Below are 12,710 nucleotides of genomic sequence, written 5' to 3'. Positions count from 1 at the left end.
CGAAAAAGAAACCAAACCTTCAATGTAAGATGATACCACCTCTTATAGAAAGAAGTCTGGGCAAGCGTCATCGCGATGTAGGAGACGCACGCCGCCATCTATTATGAATTTTTGGAACTAACTTAATTTGAACAAATTTACGCATTTTCACCCCCTTACAAGTTACAACCCTTTATTCCAGTAAAAAAGTAGCCTATGTCCTTTCTCAGGCTTTAGACTTGTATACAAAATTTCATTACAATCGGTTCGGTAGTTTTGGCGTGAAAGCGAGACAGACAGACAGACAGACAGAGATACTTACGCATTTATAATATGAGTATAGATTACTAGCTGTCCCACAAAATCAGTAAAGCCGTTTCGGAAAAGTACGGTGACTAACATTGTGACACGAGAATTTTATATATATATAAGATGTAGTTAGTAAGTTATTTACTTTTCATGTATAATTGTGATCAGTTCATAGCGTATATTAATAGCGTCAGTTTGAATCGAGTGTTGATTAAGAAATAAAAATTCAGTATACTTATATGTATTTTAAAAATTTCTCGCTCGCGAGCCCCTACTAAATTCTCCCCTGCGCAGTGACACCCGCGCGTAGTTATGTTTTTAATGCCTACACGCGGAGTGAGACAGGCCTGACATTACCTGCGCCTAATGTGATATTCACAGAACATTTGCATTGCATTTGTCACTTCAGGCAGTGAGCGAAGTAAATTAACGCTGACAAATGTTTTTTTAATAAGCGTCTCTCTCGACACTACATCTTATTTTATTTTTGAATTAGAGCTCAGTCAATTTTATCACTCTTCAAATCGGATTCTTCGAAATTGCGACTTCCATCTAATGTTAAAGAAAGCGGCTAGCAATGGGAAAGTAATGTCTTTAAAACCATAAATTCATTATAGGGCTTCAATGCTGGCTCACTGCCGAATGCTGTCGGTCGCTTGCAACTACACGGAGGGCGAATACATGGTGTGTGTGTTGGATTTCAAGCGAGAAACGGGCTTATGGCACGCGGTGTTGGCTAGCGTGCTCAATGGCATGCACGTCATATTCATACCGTATGCCCTCATGAAGGTCAGCCCCGCTTCGTGGATGCACATGATCACTAAATACAGGTCAGTAAAGGCTGTTATTATAACGCTAACTTCGTTCAACTACGAGTAGATTAACCTAGTATAAAATAGCAATTACACCAAATGGTGGATTCTGGACTGTAATATTAAATATGGTAGTATGAGCAACAGAATCAGTAAGTGCATACAATTATGATCTTTCATAGTTAAATATAATGATCTGGTTATTGTTGCCTAAGAAGTTCGCCGGTTCGTCCGTTCCCAATTTAATGGGAGGAAGTACAAAAACTCAACGTCCAAAAGAGTACTGTACAATTTCAACTTTGAATAAAAGTTCCCCATGTTTCCCCTGTATGGAATACTAATACGCTACTCGTAGGCTGTCTAGCTAGTACTCGATCTAGCTAGGAACCATTTTTAGAAAATGTCACTTTATTCATGTTTTTACCGAGCACAGCTCGGTGAAATAGCTAGTTATATATAATATTTTAAGCGTGGCTTAATTTCAAACCCGTTTTAGTGTTCGGCCGTTAGCTCATTTAAATACATTTTCCCCAGGGCTTCAGTAGCTATAGTCAAGTCGCGGGACCTTCACTGGGGCTTGCTAGCGACTCGCGACCACAAGGAGATCTCTCTTAGCTCGCTACGCATGCTGTTGGTGGCTGATGGTGCCAATCCCTGGTCTCTGTCTTCGTGTGACCAATTCCTGTCCGTTTTCCAAAGTAAAGGTAAGAAAAATTATGTTATCGTTATGCGGAGTTTACACGAGTTATGCAGGGTTAATACGCCGCATAGTCACCACTCACCCGTGTAAATACATCTTTACTTTCTGAAGCTTTCGATAAGACTATCTTTTCATTATCGTTGTTTATTACTTAAATTTTTGATGTTGGTCATGACAAATACGCTAGAGAAGCATTATTAACTTCACTCAGAAACCGCACATAATAGAAATTTATGCACTCTGAAATGAATTTAGTGTGTAGAAAAAGCCTATGACCTGTTTCAATAAACCGCTCTTACTGCTATGATTATGCTCAAGATCATTCTTGGGATTATATTTTAATTAATTGTTCTTAATTAAGTTCCACTATACTTTGTATGGTATATAAACTGATTCGTCCACGATCGCAACCTGTTAGTAAACCAAACTTAGCATTCAACTATTCTGTCAAACTAATACTTGAGAGGCTTGCGACTAACGGCGGTTCTTAATATTTGATCTATCTCTGGTTTGGCCCTACTAGAGATAGGAATAGCTCACATTAGACATTAGAGACATATATTTTATGTCAATTGTGAGCTATTACCATCTCTAGTAGGGCAAAACCAGAGATAGATCAAATATTGGGAACGGCCGTTAAACGCTACAAGTCCTTGATAGCAGTATGTCCATGAATAATTAAAGATCATAATATTAAGACAATGACAGCGTATCAGCCATGATTGGTGTTGTGTAGAAGTATGGGAGCAGTTAATTTTTACGGGCATTAGTTCATAATACGTTGTTCTGACTTCATGTTGTCTATTTCCAATATAATCGCAACGACAGATGTTACGCCATCGCCTGCTCCCTAACGTGATTTATGTTCTCAGGCGTTCGCGGCGACGCCATTTGCCCGTGCGCGTGCAGCAGCGAATCTCTGACGGTGTGCGTGCGTCGCGCGGGGCGGGGCGGGTCGTCGGCCGGCCGCGGGGTCCTCTCCATGTCGGGTCTCTCGTACGGCGTGGTGCGAGTTGACGCGGAAAACTCGCTGACGTCACTCACGTTGCAAGACTGCGGGCAGGTTATGCCGTCATGTAAGTTTATACAGCTCTATTCAATCGGAATTCGGAAGACCTTTCCGTTAATTTTAGGTGTATTATTTGGTTACATTAATAACAGAAAGGACTACTTTGCAGGAATAAATAATAATACTATAGAAAAAAAAAAATATATATATATATACACATTACACAGTAACTAGAAACTTCTTGTAGCTGCGAAATACATTGGCCCGATACAGCTGCTTTTGTGAAATTGCTTTAAAAAACCTACGAATCTTTTGTATAGGCGTAATAGTTGTGGTGAAGATGGAGGGTCCAGCGTATCTGTGCAAGACGGACGAAGTGGGCGAGATCTGCGTTCTGTCCGGCGCGACCGGATCCGGCTATTGGGGTCTGCCGGGACTCACCAACACGGTGTTCAGGGTTCAACCCCTGGATTCGGACGGTGAGCCTATTGGAGAGGAGCACTATGTGAGAAGCGGCCTGTTGGGATTCTTGGGACCCGGAGGTAAATAACTTTGTCAATTTTAGTTTTAGGCCGTATTTTTGGCCGAAGCCGTTACTGAAGACGATTAATCGGTTATGTCCATAAACTTTTGTAATGAAAATGAAGAAAAGTGTTTATTCAGAAAAACAAATACGACTATAAATAAGTTTTGTATCTGCTAAACTGTATAACAGTTTGTAGGCAATATAAAAATAAGAAAAAGACAAGAGTGCGTTTCCGCTTCGGAATAAAAAATAAAATTATGCATTATTTAAATGTATTTCTTTTTTTTTACATACTTACTAATTATTATTGATCTTTGATTTACAAGATACTGCACCTTCCCACAATAGCTATAAAAAATAAGCGATAAATGATGGTCTTACGATGAGACAGTAGACTGGTGGTAAGCCACCCCTATGAATACCCCTAAATTAACATGGTGTGTAAATTTTTAATTGTAAAACAGGTGTTTTTCTATTCATACTATCACTTTCGCTGTTTGGTAAAATGACAAGGATGGCATGTGATTTAAGTGCTATCGTTTTAATTTTCGACCATCAGTCGATAACCTGTTAGGTATTACCAGGTTAAAGCCTTACATTACTTGGAAGCGAAAGCTGGCCGTGCTCGCTTAGTATCTACAGATATTAAGTAATACTTGTGTTACGTATTTTATGGGCAAGAATTGGGTACACCTTACCTCAGTGCGGTGTGTTAAGTTTGTAAAGCTGTCTTGTAAAATTTGTCAACTTATTTCACGTATATATGCTGTGCATATTTTTTTGGTAATTTGTAGGCAGCCTAAATTGTCAGTGGTAATTTAGTTAGTAATACCCTAAAACTCATTAGCATATTGGACATCGTTTTAGCTGGCAAATTTAATAAAACGATTACACGCTCAGTCTGGCATCAGTTCAATCCATCAATACGACGCCAGAATTATGGCTGAAATGTATGTACCATCGAGGAAGTTGATTCCTATGCAGTTGACAGGCCAACGTTTCCCGTTCCCCGATTTGCATAGGAATCAACTTCTCTGATAGTACATAATAAAGAAATGAAATGATGACCGGTTAGAGTCTAACCGTTAGAGTTTAGACGTTCATTCTCATCTCATCATTCTCCCGTTGTTCGGAACAAACTGATGGACTGAACTGATGCCAGAACGACCGTGCGTTGTCTGACGCGTTGGCTGTCATTTTATTTTACGCGACAATAACTTTATCCAGGCCTAGTATTCGTGTGCGGCTCCCGGGACGGGCTCATGACGGTGACAGGGCGCAAACACAATATGGATGACATCATAGCGACGGTGCTCGCTGTGGAACCGATGAAGTTTATATACCGCGGTCGGATAGCGGTGTTCTCTGTGCGCGTGCTGCGAGACGAACGGATATGTATCGTGGCGGAGCAGAGGCCGGACTGTGGAGAGGAGGAGGTAAGTTTGAGGCCGCTATAGATTTATGAATAGGTAGTATAGGCCTATGGGCGGCAGCGTCCTATGGTTTCCTAGAGGGGACGACAGCATCCTAGGATGGCGGCGGAGTTTGCACATAGCGGCTGCTATATTACAATTGAAGTGGCCTATACTCATAAAAATATAAATCCGGCCCGGGTTTGAGGCCACTTTTCCTGTCATGCGCGTTCTTAGGAGATCCTCGCGCGGGTAAGGTAATACACTACTATGCAAATTACATTCATCATTGTCATCATCTCTACCATTTACCATTAAGGCATACCTGCATACATCATCACATTATGACCCTCTTATTGGTACTTTACATTGTCTTTTAGATTGAGACCAATCCCAAAAATTTCAGATATTCTTTCCATAGAACTCACGATTGAATACCTGGTACCAACTTGATATTATAATAAAAATCGTGTACAGAAATAATTGAGGTCTTGGCTAATTTAAAAAAGGCACTATTAAGGTTTCATTATAAATTATGGCGATCTGATTTATACTTCGATATCAAGAAGATAAGCACCGCCTTGTATCAATGTAAATGAGTAAGAAAGTTAAATTGTAAATGTGAGCGTGATTTGCAAAGGAAGCCTTTGCAAATTGGAACTCAATATTATATTTATGAAAAACTCTTTGAGAATATGAAACCATAAAACTCTTTGAGATATTATGTTGAAGCACCCGTTTTACTCCACCCTTTCATACCTATATTTAACTACACGTAACAGTTGGGGCAGTTAAAAATTAACCAGCGGAATTTTAATATTCCAGTTGACGTCCATTCAAAGCTAATTTAATTTAAAATGCAAATCAACACAGCGTCCGCGTCGGTGCGACATATCTAGGTTTTTATTAAAAACTAGCTGTTACCCGCGACTTCGTCCGCGTCAACAAAATGTAAAATACATAGGTATTTAAATTAAAAAGTAAAAAATATCCTCCTCCTTTTTGGAAGTCGGTTAAAAAGTAGCCTAAGTTACTCCTTATTATATCAGCTACCTGCCAATAAAAGTCCCGTCAAAATCGGTCCAGCCATTTCGGAGATTAGCCGGAACAAACAGACAGACATACAGACAGACAAAAATTCTAAAAATTGTTATTTTGGTGTAAGTACCGTCTAAATATTTATATGCATGTAGTAAAAAACGGTTATTTTAATATTACAAACAGACACTCCAATTTATTTATATGTATAGATGTATAGATGTATAAATGACTGCAGAGGATTACGCTTCGATTTTGATAAATTACACTTTATAGTTTATACATTTTAATATATCGAAAAGCGAATCGATATATCTTTTTAATGCAATAATTATATTTCTTGAATTAATACTTGTCAAATAAGGTTTAAAAAATGTTCTACCATGTCTCATACTGTTATAATATCCTTATTTATAAATGCGAAAGTGACCTTTTGACGGCGAAATAGCTTATGGCGAATGATATTATAATATACTAGCTCTCCCGGCAAACGTTGTTTTGCCATATAAATATTTTTGGTATGAAAAATAGATGTTGGCCGATTCTCAGACCTACTCAATATGCTCACAAAATTTCATGAGAATCGGTCAAGCCGTTTCGGAGAACTATGGCAACGAAAACTGTGACACGAGAATTTTAAATATTAGACTAGCTGTCCCGGCAAACGTTGTTTTGCCATATATATTTTTTTGGTATGAAAAATAGATGTTGGCCGATTCTCAGACCTACTCAATATGCTCACAAAATTTCATCAAAATCGGTCAAGCCGTTTCGGAGGAGTATGGCAACGAAAACTGTGACACGAGAATTTTTACCGACTTCCAAAAAGGAGGAGGTAATACTGCTGTATGTATCTTTTTTTTTTATTTGTATGTTCAACGATAACTCAGCCGTTTGTGATCCGATTTTCAAAATTATTTTTGTGTTGTATAGGGTTTAACTCGAATTTGGTACCATGTTCACAAAAATGGTGATCTGATGATGAGATCCTGGAGGAATCGAGGGGATTCCTTGAAATTTGTACGGAAACATATAGTGATTTCAATTTTTTCTGAAGCATTCGAGGTAAATGCTACCAAAAAGTAAGATTTCGCATCAGGTTATACCCTGGATCCGAAGGTACCCAACAGAACTTTTGAATCCTTATAGATACAAATTCGGGGATTTCGGCGTTGTTTAAACAACTGAAAGCATAAGCCAACACATTAATTTAATTGATCACCATCATCACAATCATAATTATGCCAGGGGTCATCACATTATGACCCAATTATTGACGCTTTTCATGATATTTTGCATCGAAGCAGATGTTTTTGATGATTATTTCGCTGTTTGTGGACCAATTTTCAGAATTATTGTGTTGTTGTATAGGATATAATCTTGTAATGTATAGGGTATAATCTTGTAAAATAATAATTACGAAAGTGGTGAGCTGATGATGGGATCTATGAGCAATCGAGGGAAATCCTTGAAATTTATCAAAAGACTCATAGTGGTTAAAATGTTGTTTCTAGTAACTTAAACATATGGTTACGAATAAGAGAATGTTCATACGAAGGTGTCTCTTGGTCCAAAGGCATTGAACAGAACTCCTGAACCTTTAAAGATAAAAGTTTTAAATTGCAGCATCGCTTAGATAACTGCAAGCATTTATCACAATTTCGCTTACAGTAACATAATGTGAATAGTTAACATTCGTAGTGGTTATTTACGCATAAAGCCTTATCTTGTAGATAACTAAAAAGAGTAAAATATTATTTTTAACAAAAAATTAAAACCGACTTCCAAGGTAATTTAAAACAATAATAATATGAACTAAAAAGTATTGAATAACTCTTACTCTATAATAGTGCCTTTTTTAGAATTCGTCTAAATCTCAACTATTTCTGTACATACTACAGTCTTCATTACTTTGAAGTCGGTACCAGTCCTAAAAGCTTCAGATATTCTGACATTGACTGAACTCACGATAAAATTAGCTGGTACCAACTTCAACACAAGTAGTGAAGACTGTAGTTTGTACAGAAATAGTTGAGATTTAGACGAATTCTGAAAAAGGCATTATTATAGAGTAAGAGTTATTTAATACTTTTTAGTTCATATTATTATTGTTTTAAATTACCTTGGAAGTCGGTTTTAATTTTTTGTTAAAAATAATAATATATATTAGATTATGGTGTATATAATATAATAACATACATAATATTAGATACTGCGAGGGGCATCTAGTACTGTATAAATCATAAAGTTAATATACCTAGCGGAATAGAGCAACAATCTCGAGCTGTCAAACGAAACCGAAATTGGTTTCATCTGTGTGTAAAAATATGTGTACGTATACACTTACACAAGCATGATTGAACATGATTTCTATGAGATTAAATTGTCAACGTGCGGCACGTGCCGACTGGACTTCAAAAAAAGAGTGCTGCTGTCCTGTATCACATGTCTCTTTTTGCCACGCAGTGTTACTGATAGTGACATCTCCCTTGCTCAGGCCTTTGTTTCTATATTCCGCCAGGTATATTAACTTTATGCTATAAATACAGTCAGTTGTCGATTTCTTTTTCAATGAGGCATTTTCTTATTTTTTTAATTTGATTGTCAAGCAGTTTTCATTTTAGTAACTAGATGGCGTATGGGTAGACAACTATCGTTGATACCATCATTAATTGCCACAAAATAGGGCAAAATAATGTAAACTTGATACATTTTTTGATAAAGACGCAATAATATTCCAATGAATACGATAATAAAGTTATTATAACGATGTTATAGTTATCGTCATTTACACAAAATGTCACAGGAGTTTAAAATTTAGGTTTTGACAACATCTTGCCTGAATTTGTGCACGATAACGAATATTCAATGGCTAATATTTTATCAATATTGCACATCAAAAACCTAAATAACACAATTTGGGGAAATTATAATATGTAAACCACACCATAAATACAAAGTAGAAGTGTCAAAGTGACATGCCCGCCAAAACTCCTTCAGTTGTCAGTTTTCAGTTTGACAAGTATTATATTATGTCAGTGTCTTCCTAAACTGTTACCAGTATAACAGCCTGATCGCTTAGGCCAGTGTTCGCTTAGGCGTATGTTCTTCGTGAAATTTAAACTAGAGAGACGAAGCAAAAAACAACATAGAAATATACTATGGAAATGTTTTTATGCTGTTGGAAACTAAATTTATGGTATTTTGATTTCTCACACTTGACAGTACACTGATATTTTTAGAAGCACAACTAATATGATGTAAGTGACGGGTGACCTGCAAGTTGCAACTAACTTCAGATCCTGGTTTTACTCCATGTACCAAATGTTTTTCAGTCCTTCCAATGGATGTCGCGTGTTTTGCAAGCCGTGGACTCTATACACCAAGTCGGCATATACTGCCTGGCGCTTGTCCAACCGAACTACTTACCAAAGACGCCTTTGGGAGGTATACACTTGAGTGAATGCAAGCGACGGTTCTTGGAGGGCACTTTGCACCCGGCGAATGTACTGATGTGCCCGCATACTTGCGTCACCAATTTGCCCAAACCGAGGGAAATACATTCAGGTTGGTTCAATGTTCTTTTGATATACCTAACCTCTTCGGAATGGTTACATGAGCTTAGCAAAAACATGACGTACCATCGAAGAAATTGATTCATAGGCAGTTGACGGACCTCCGTCATTTGGTCGAATTATGTCAATTCAATGCTAGTCGAGATCTGTCGGCTGGGTTAGACACAGCCCGACCAAATTACTTCGGTCCGCCATCTGCCTATGTATCAACTCCTCTTATAATACCATCGAAACCTCTTGAATGATGCCTAACTAGTGTGTAAAACTTTTTTTTTCCATTTTGAAAGTGCATTCATTGCACTTTATTAATTTACTATTCAGATTTTCACATTAGATATAATATTTATTTTTACAGATGTTGGTCCCGCTTCAGTGATTGTTGGTAATTTGGTGCAGGGGAATAGGCTTGCGTCAGCGCAAGGTCGAGACATGGGCTATTCTGATGACTCGGATGCTGCAAGAAAGGTAAGATACAAAATGATAAATGCGAGATCGATTGATAAATACCACTGCTGCAAAATCTAATATTTGTTCAAGTATTCTATAAGATATATTTTTTTATTGTTTCAGTATCAATTCATTTCGCAAATTTTGAGATGGCGAGCACAAAGCACATCAGATCATGTGATATTCACTTTGCTCAACTCGAAAGGCGCCGTCGCTAAAGTGTTGACTTGCGCCGAATTGCACAAGAAAGCGGAAAGAATCGGCAACTTATTGTTAGAGAAAGGTCGAGTGAATACCGGAGACCATGTAGCTCTAATATTCCCACCCGGTCTAGACCTTATTTGCGCGTTCTACGGGTGTCTATACGTCGGCGCTGTGCCCGTGACGATAAGACCGCCTCACCCTCAAAACCTTCACACGACCTTGCCGACTGTCCGGATGATAGTCGACGTCAGTAAAGCCACACTAGTCCTCTCGAACCAATCTGTGATAAAATTACTGCGCTCCAAAGAAGCTAGCAACGTTCTCGATAGCAAGGCCTGGCCGATCACCCTCGACACCGACGATATGCCCAAGAAAAAGCTACCAATACTGTACAGGGCGCCTACAGCTGAAATGCTAGCTTATTTGGACTTTAGCGTGTCTACAACGGGTATGCTGGCGGGCATCAAAATGTCCCACGCGGCTGTCACATCCCTTTGTCGATCCATGAAGATAGCCTGCGAACTGTACCCATCGCGCCACATAGCTCTCTGCTTGGATCCCTATTGTGGACTAGGGTTTGCGCTCTGGTGCCTGAGCAGCATCTATTCTGGGCACCATTCCATTCTAATTCCACCTTCGGAAGTTGAAATCAACCCGGCCCTCTGGCTTAGTGCCGTATCCCAATACAAAGTGAGAGATACTTTTTGCTCGTACGGCGTAATGGAATTATGCACCAAAGGCCTCGGCAGCTCAGTGAATCAGCTTAAAACGAAGGGCATCAATTTGGCCTGCGTCAGAACGTGCGTGGTGGTCGCCGAAGAAAGACCCAGAATTAATTTGACAAATTCGTTTTCGAAATTGTTCTCTGCTCTCGGTTTGAGTCCGCGGGCCGTGTCAACTTCCTTCGGGTGTCGCGTGAACATTGCCATATGTCTGCAAGGCGCTTCCAGTCCGGAACCTTCTACGGTGTACGTGGATCTTCGCGCGCTGCGCAACGATAGAGTGTCTCTGGTGGAGCGGGGCAGCCCGCACTCCCTCTGCTTAATGGAGTCCGGGAAACTATTGCCCGGTGTGAAAGTGATCACAGCGAATCCAGAAACCAAGGGTCAATGCGGAGATTCACATTTGGGCGAGATTTGGGTGCAATCGCCTCATAACGCGAGCGGTTATTTCACGATATACGGCGACGAGAGTGATTACGCCGACCACTTCAGCGCGCAGCTGGTCACCGGGAACACGGGGGAGGTTTATGCGAGGACCGGCTACTTGGGCTTCCTCCGGAGAACAGAGATAAGTGCAACCAGCACCGGGGACGATAGTACCTCGCTGAGTCTTCGAGATAGTGATACGGAGTCACTGGCCAGTGCGTGTGGCAGTGTCAACCTGAGTTCCGATGTCCACGATACTCATGACGCAGTTTTCGTCGTGGGCGCCCTCGACGAGACTATAATGCTCCGGGGCATGAGATATCATCCTATTGATATCGAGAACTCAGTGATGAGATGTCACAAGAAGATCGCCGAATGGTATGTAGTTTTCGTAATTTACAGTTTTCTAATTTATCAAAGTGAATTTAATTTTGCGTGATTTTTTTAAGAATATATATATTTTTTATAATATTATAAAATAAATAAAGAAATACGACATTAAAATTGATCGTTTTCAGTGCGGTGTTCACTTGGACGAATCTGCTGGTTGTCGTGGTTGAGTTGGACGGAAACGACAGCGAAGCTCTAAACCTCGTGCCGCTCGTCACAAACACTGTTTTGGAAGAGCACCACCTTATAGTGGGGGTGGTAGTAGTCGTCGACCCCGGAGTGGTACCTATTAACTCGCGCGGCGAGAAACAAAGAATGCACCTTCGAGACGGATTCCTCTCGGACCAAATCGACGCCATATACATTGCATACAACATGTAAGTTCATTAATTGTAAGCATGTAACTGTATAGAGGTGTAATGTGAACATGCCTGAAACACTGTAGCGTTTTACTGATGTCGGGTAAATTTATCTTGTAAATCGGCCAATAGCTTTGTCCACATTGTGCCTTTTTCTGTTCGTCAAGGGCATGCGTTATAGCGCAGTCAACAGCGAATGTGAGGCATGCCCGCGACGCATGCTCTCTGAATTCTGACCGTATCCAAAAACAAAAATGACAATATTGGCGTTGCATTCGTTGACGCTTTCAATTATTGAATGTGCCAATACGAAATTTTAATGAAAGAAGATGACGAAAATTGAAGACGAAAGCGCACGTTCATATTGGCGAATTCAATAATTGAGTGCGTCAAGGAACGCAACGCCAATATTGTCATTTTTGAAGTTTTGGATACGGTCAGAGGGCATGCGTCGCGGGCGTGCCTCACGTGCGATGTTGACTCTGCTATAACGCATGCCCTTGACGAACAGAAAAAGGCACAGTGTGCACAAAGCTAATGAATGCGGCGCAACGCTTCGCCAGAATTTCTTTTCATATAAAACATTGAACACATTACCGCTCTATTGGTTATATGCTCGATGTCCCAACGTTATTTTGTAAGATTATTTCAATTTGGTGCTTATTCAGTTTCGTATTTTCGAGATTTCATTTCACCCGAAGCGAAGCTTTACGTACACGGCTCAATGATTACAGGTGTACTGGTATCGACATTAATATAAGACTGGCAATTTAGCAAGTCACTCTAACATCTAAGATGGCCG

General features: G+C 39.7%; 1 protein-coding gene across 4 annotated transcripts in view; it reads left to right on the top strand.

Moving 5' to 3' along the window:
- The window catches only part of LOC121738410 (disco-interacting protein 2), a 96,412-nt gene extending 84,351 nt beyond the window's left edge, over positions 1-12,061 (top strand). For all 4 annotated transcript variants that reach the window (XM_042130441.1, XM_042130440.1, XM_042130439.1 and 1 more), the window contains 9 exons: positions 906-1,118; positions 1,635-1,804; positions 2,673-2,876; positions 3,130-3,351; positions 4,563-4,771; positions 9,121-9,352; positions 9,716-9,825; positions 9,931-11,537; positions 11,678-12,061. In XM_042130441.1, coding sequence (XP_041986375.1) covers positions 906-1,118; positions 1,635-1,804; positions 2,673-2,876; positions 3,130-3,351; positions 4,563-4,771; positions 9,121-9,352; positions 9,716-9,825; positions 9,931-11,537; positions 11,678-11,930 — 3,220 coding nt within the window. In that variant the 3' untranslated portion in view covers positions 11,931-12,061. The remainder of the gene's footprint in view (positions 1-905; positions 1,119-1,634; positions 1,805-2,672; positions 2,877-3,129; positions 3,352-4,562; positions 4,772-9,120; positions 9,353-9,715; positions 9,826-9,930; positions 11,538-11,677) is intronic.
- Positions 12,062-12,710: the final 649 nt, after the last annotated feature.

The sequence above is a fragment of the Aricia agestis genome, chromosome Z (assembly GCF_905147365.1).
Source record: "Aricia agestis chromosome Z, ilAriAges1.1, whole genome shotgun sequence".
NCBI lineage: Eukaryota > Metazoa > Arthropoda > Insecta > Lepidoptera > Lycaenidae > Aricia > Aricia agestis.
The sequence above is the reverse complement of the archived record's forward strand: the minus strand, read 5'-3'. Positions and strand labels throughout refer to the sequence as shown.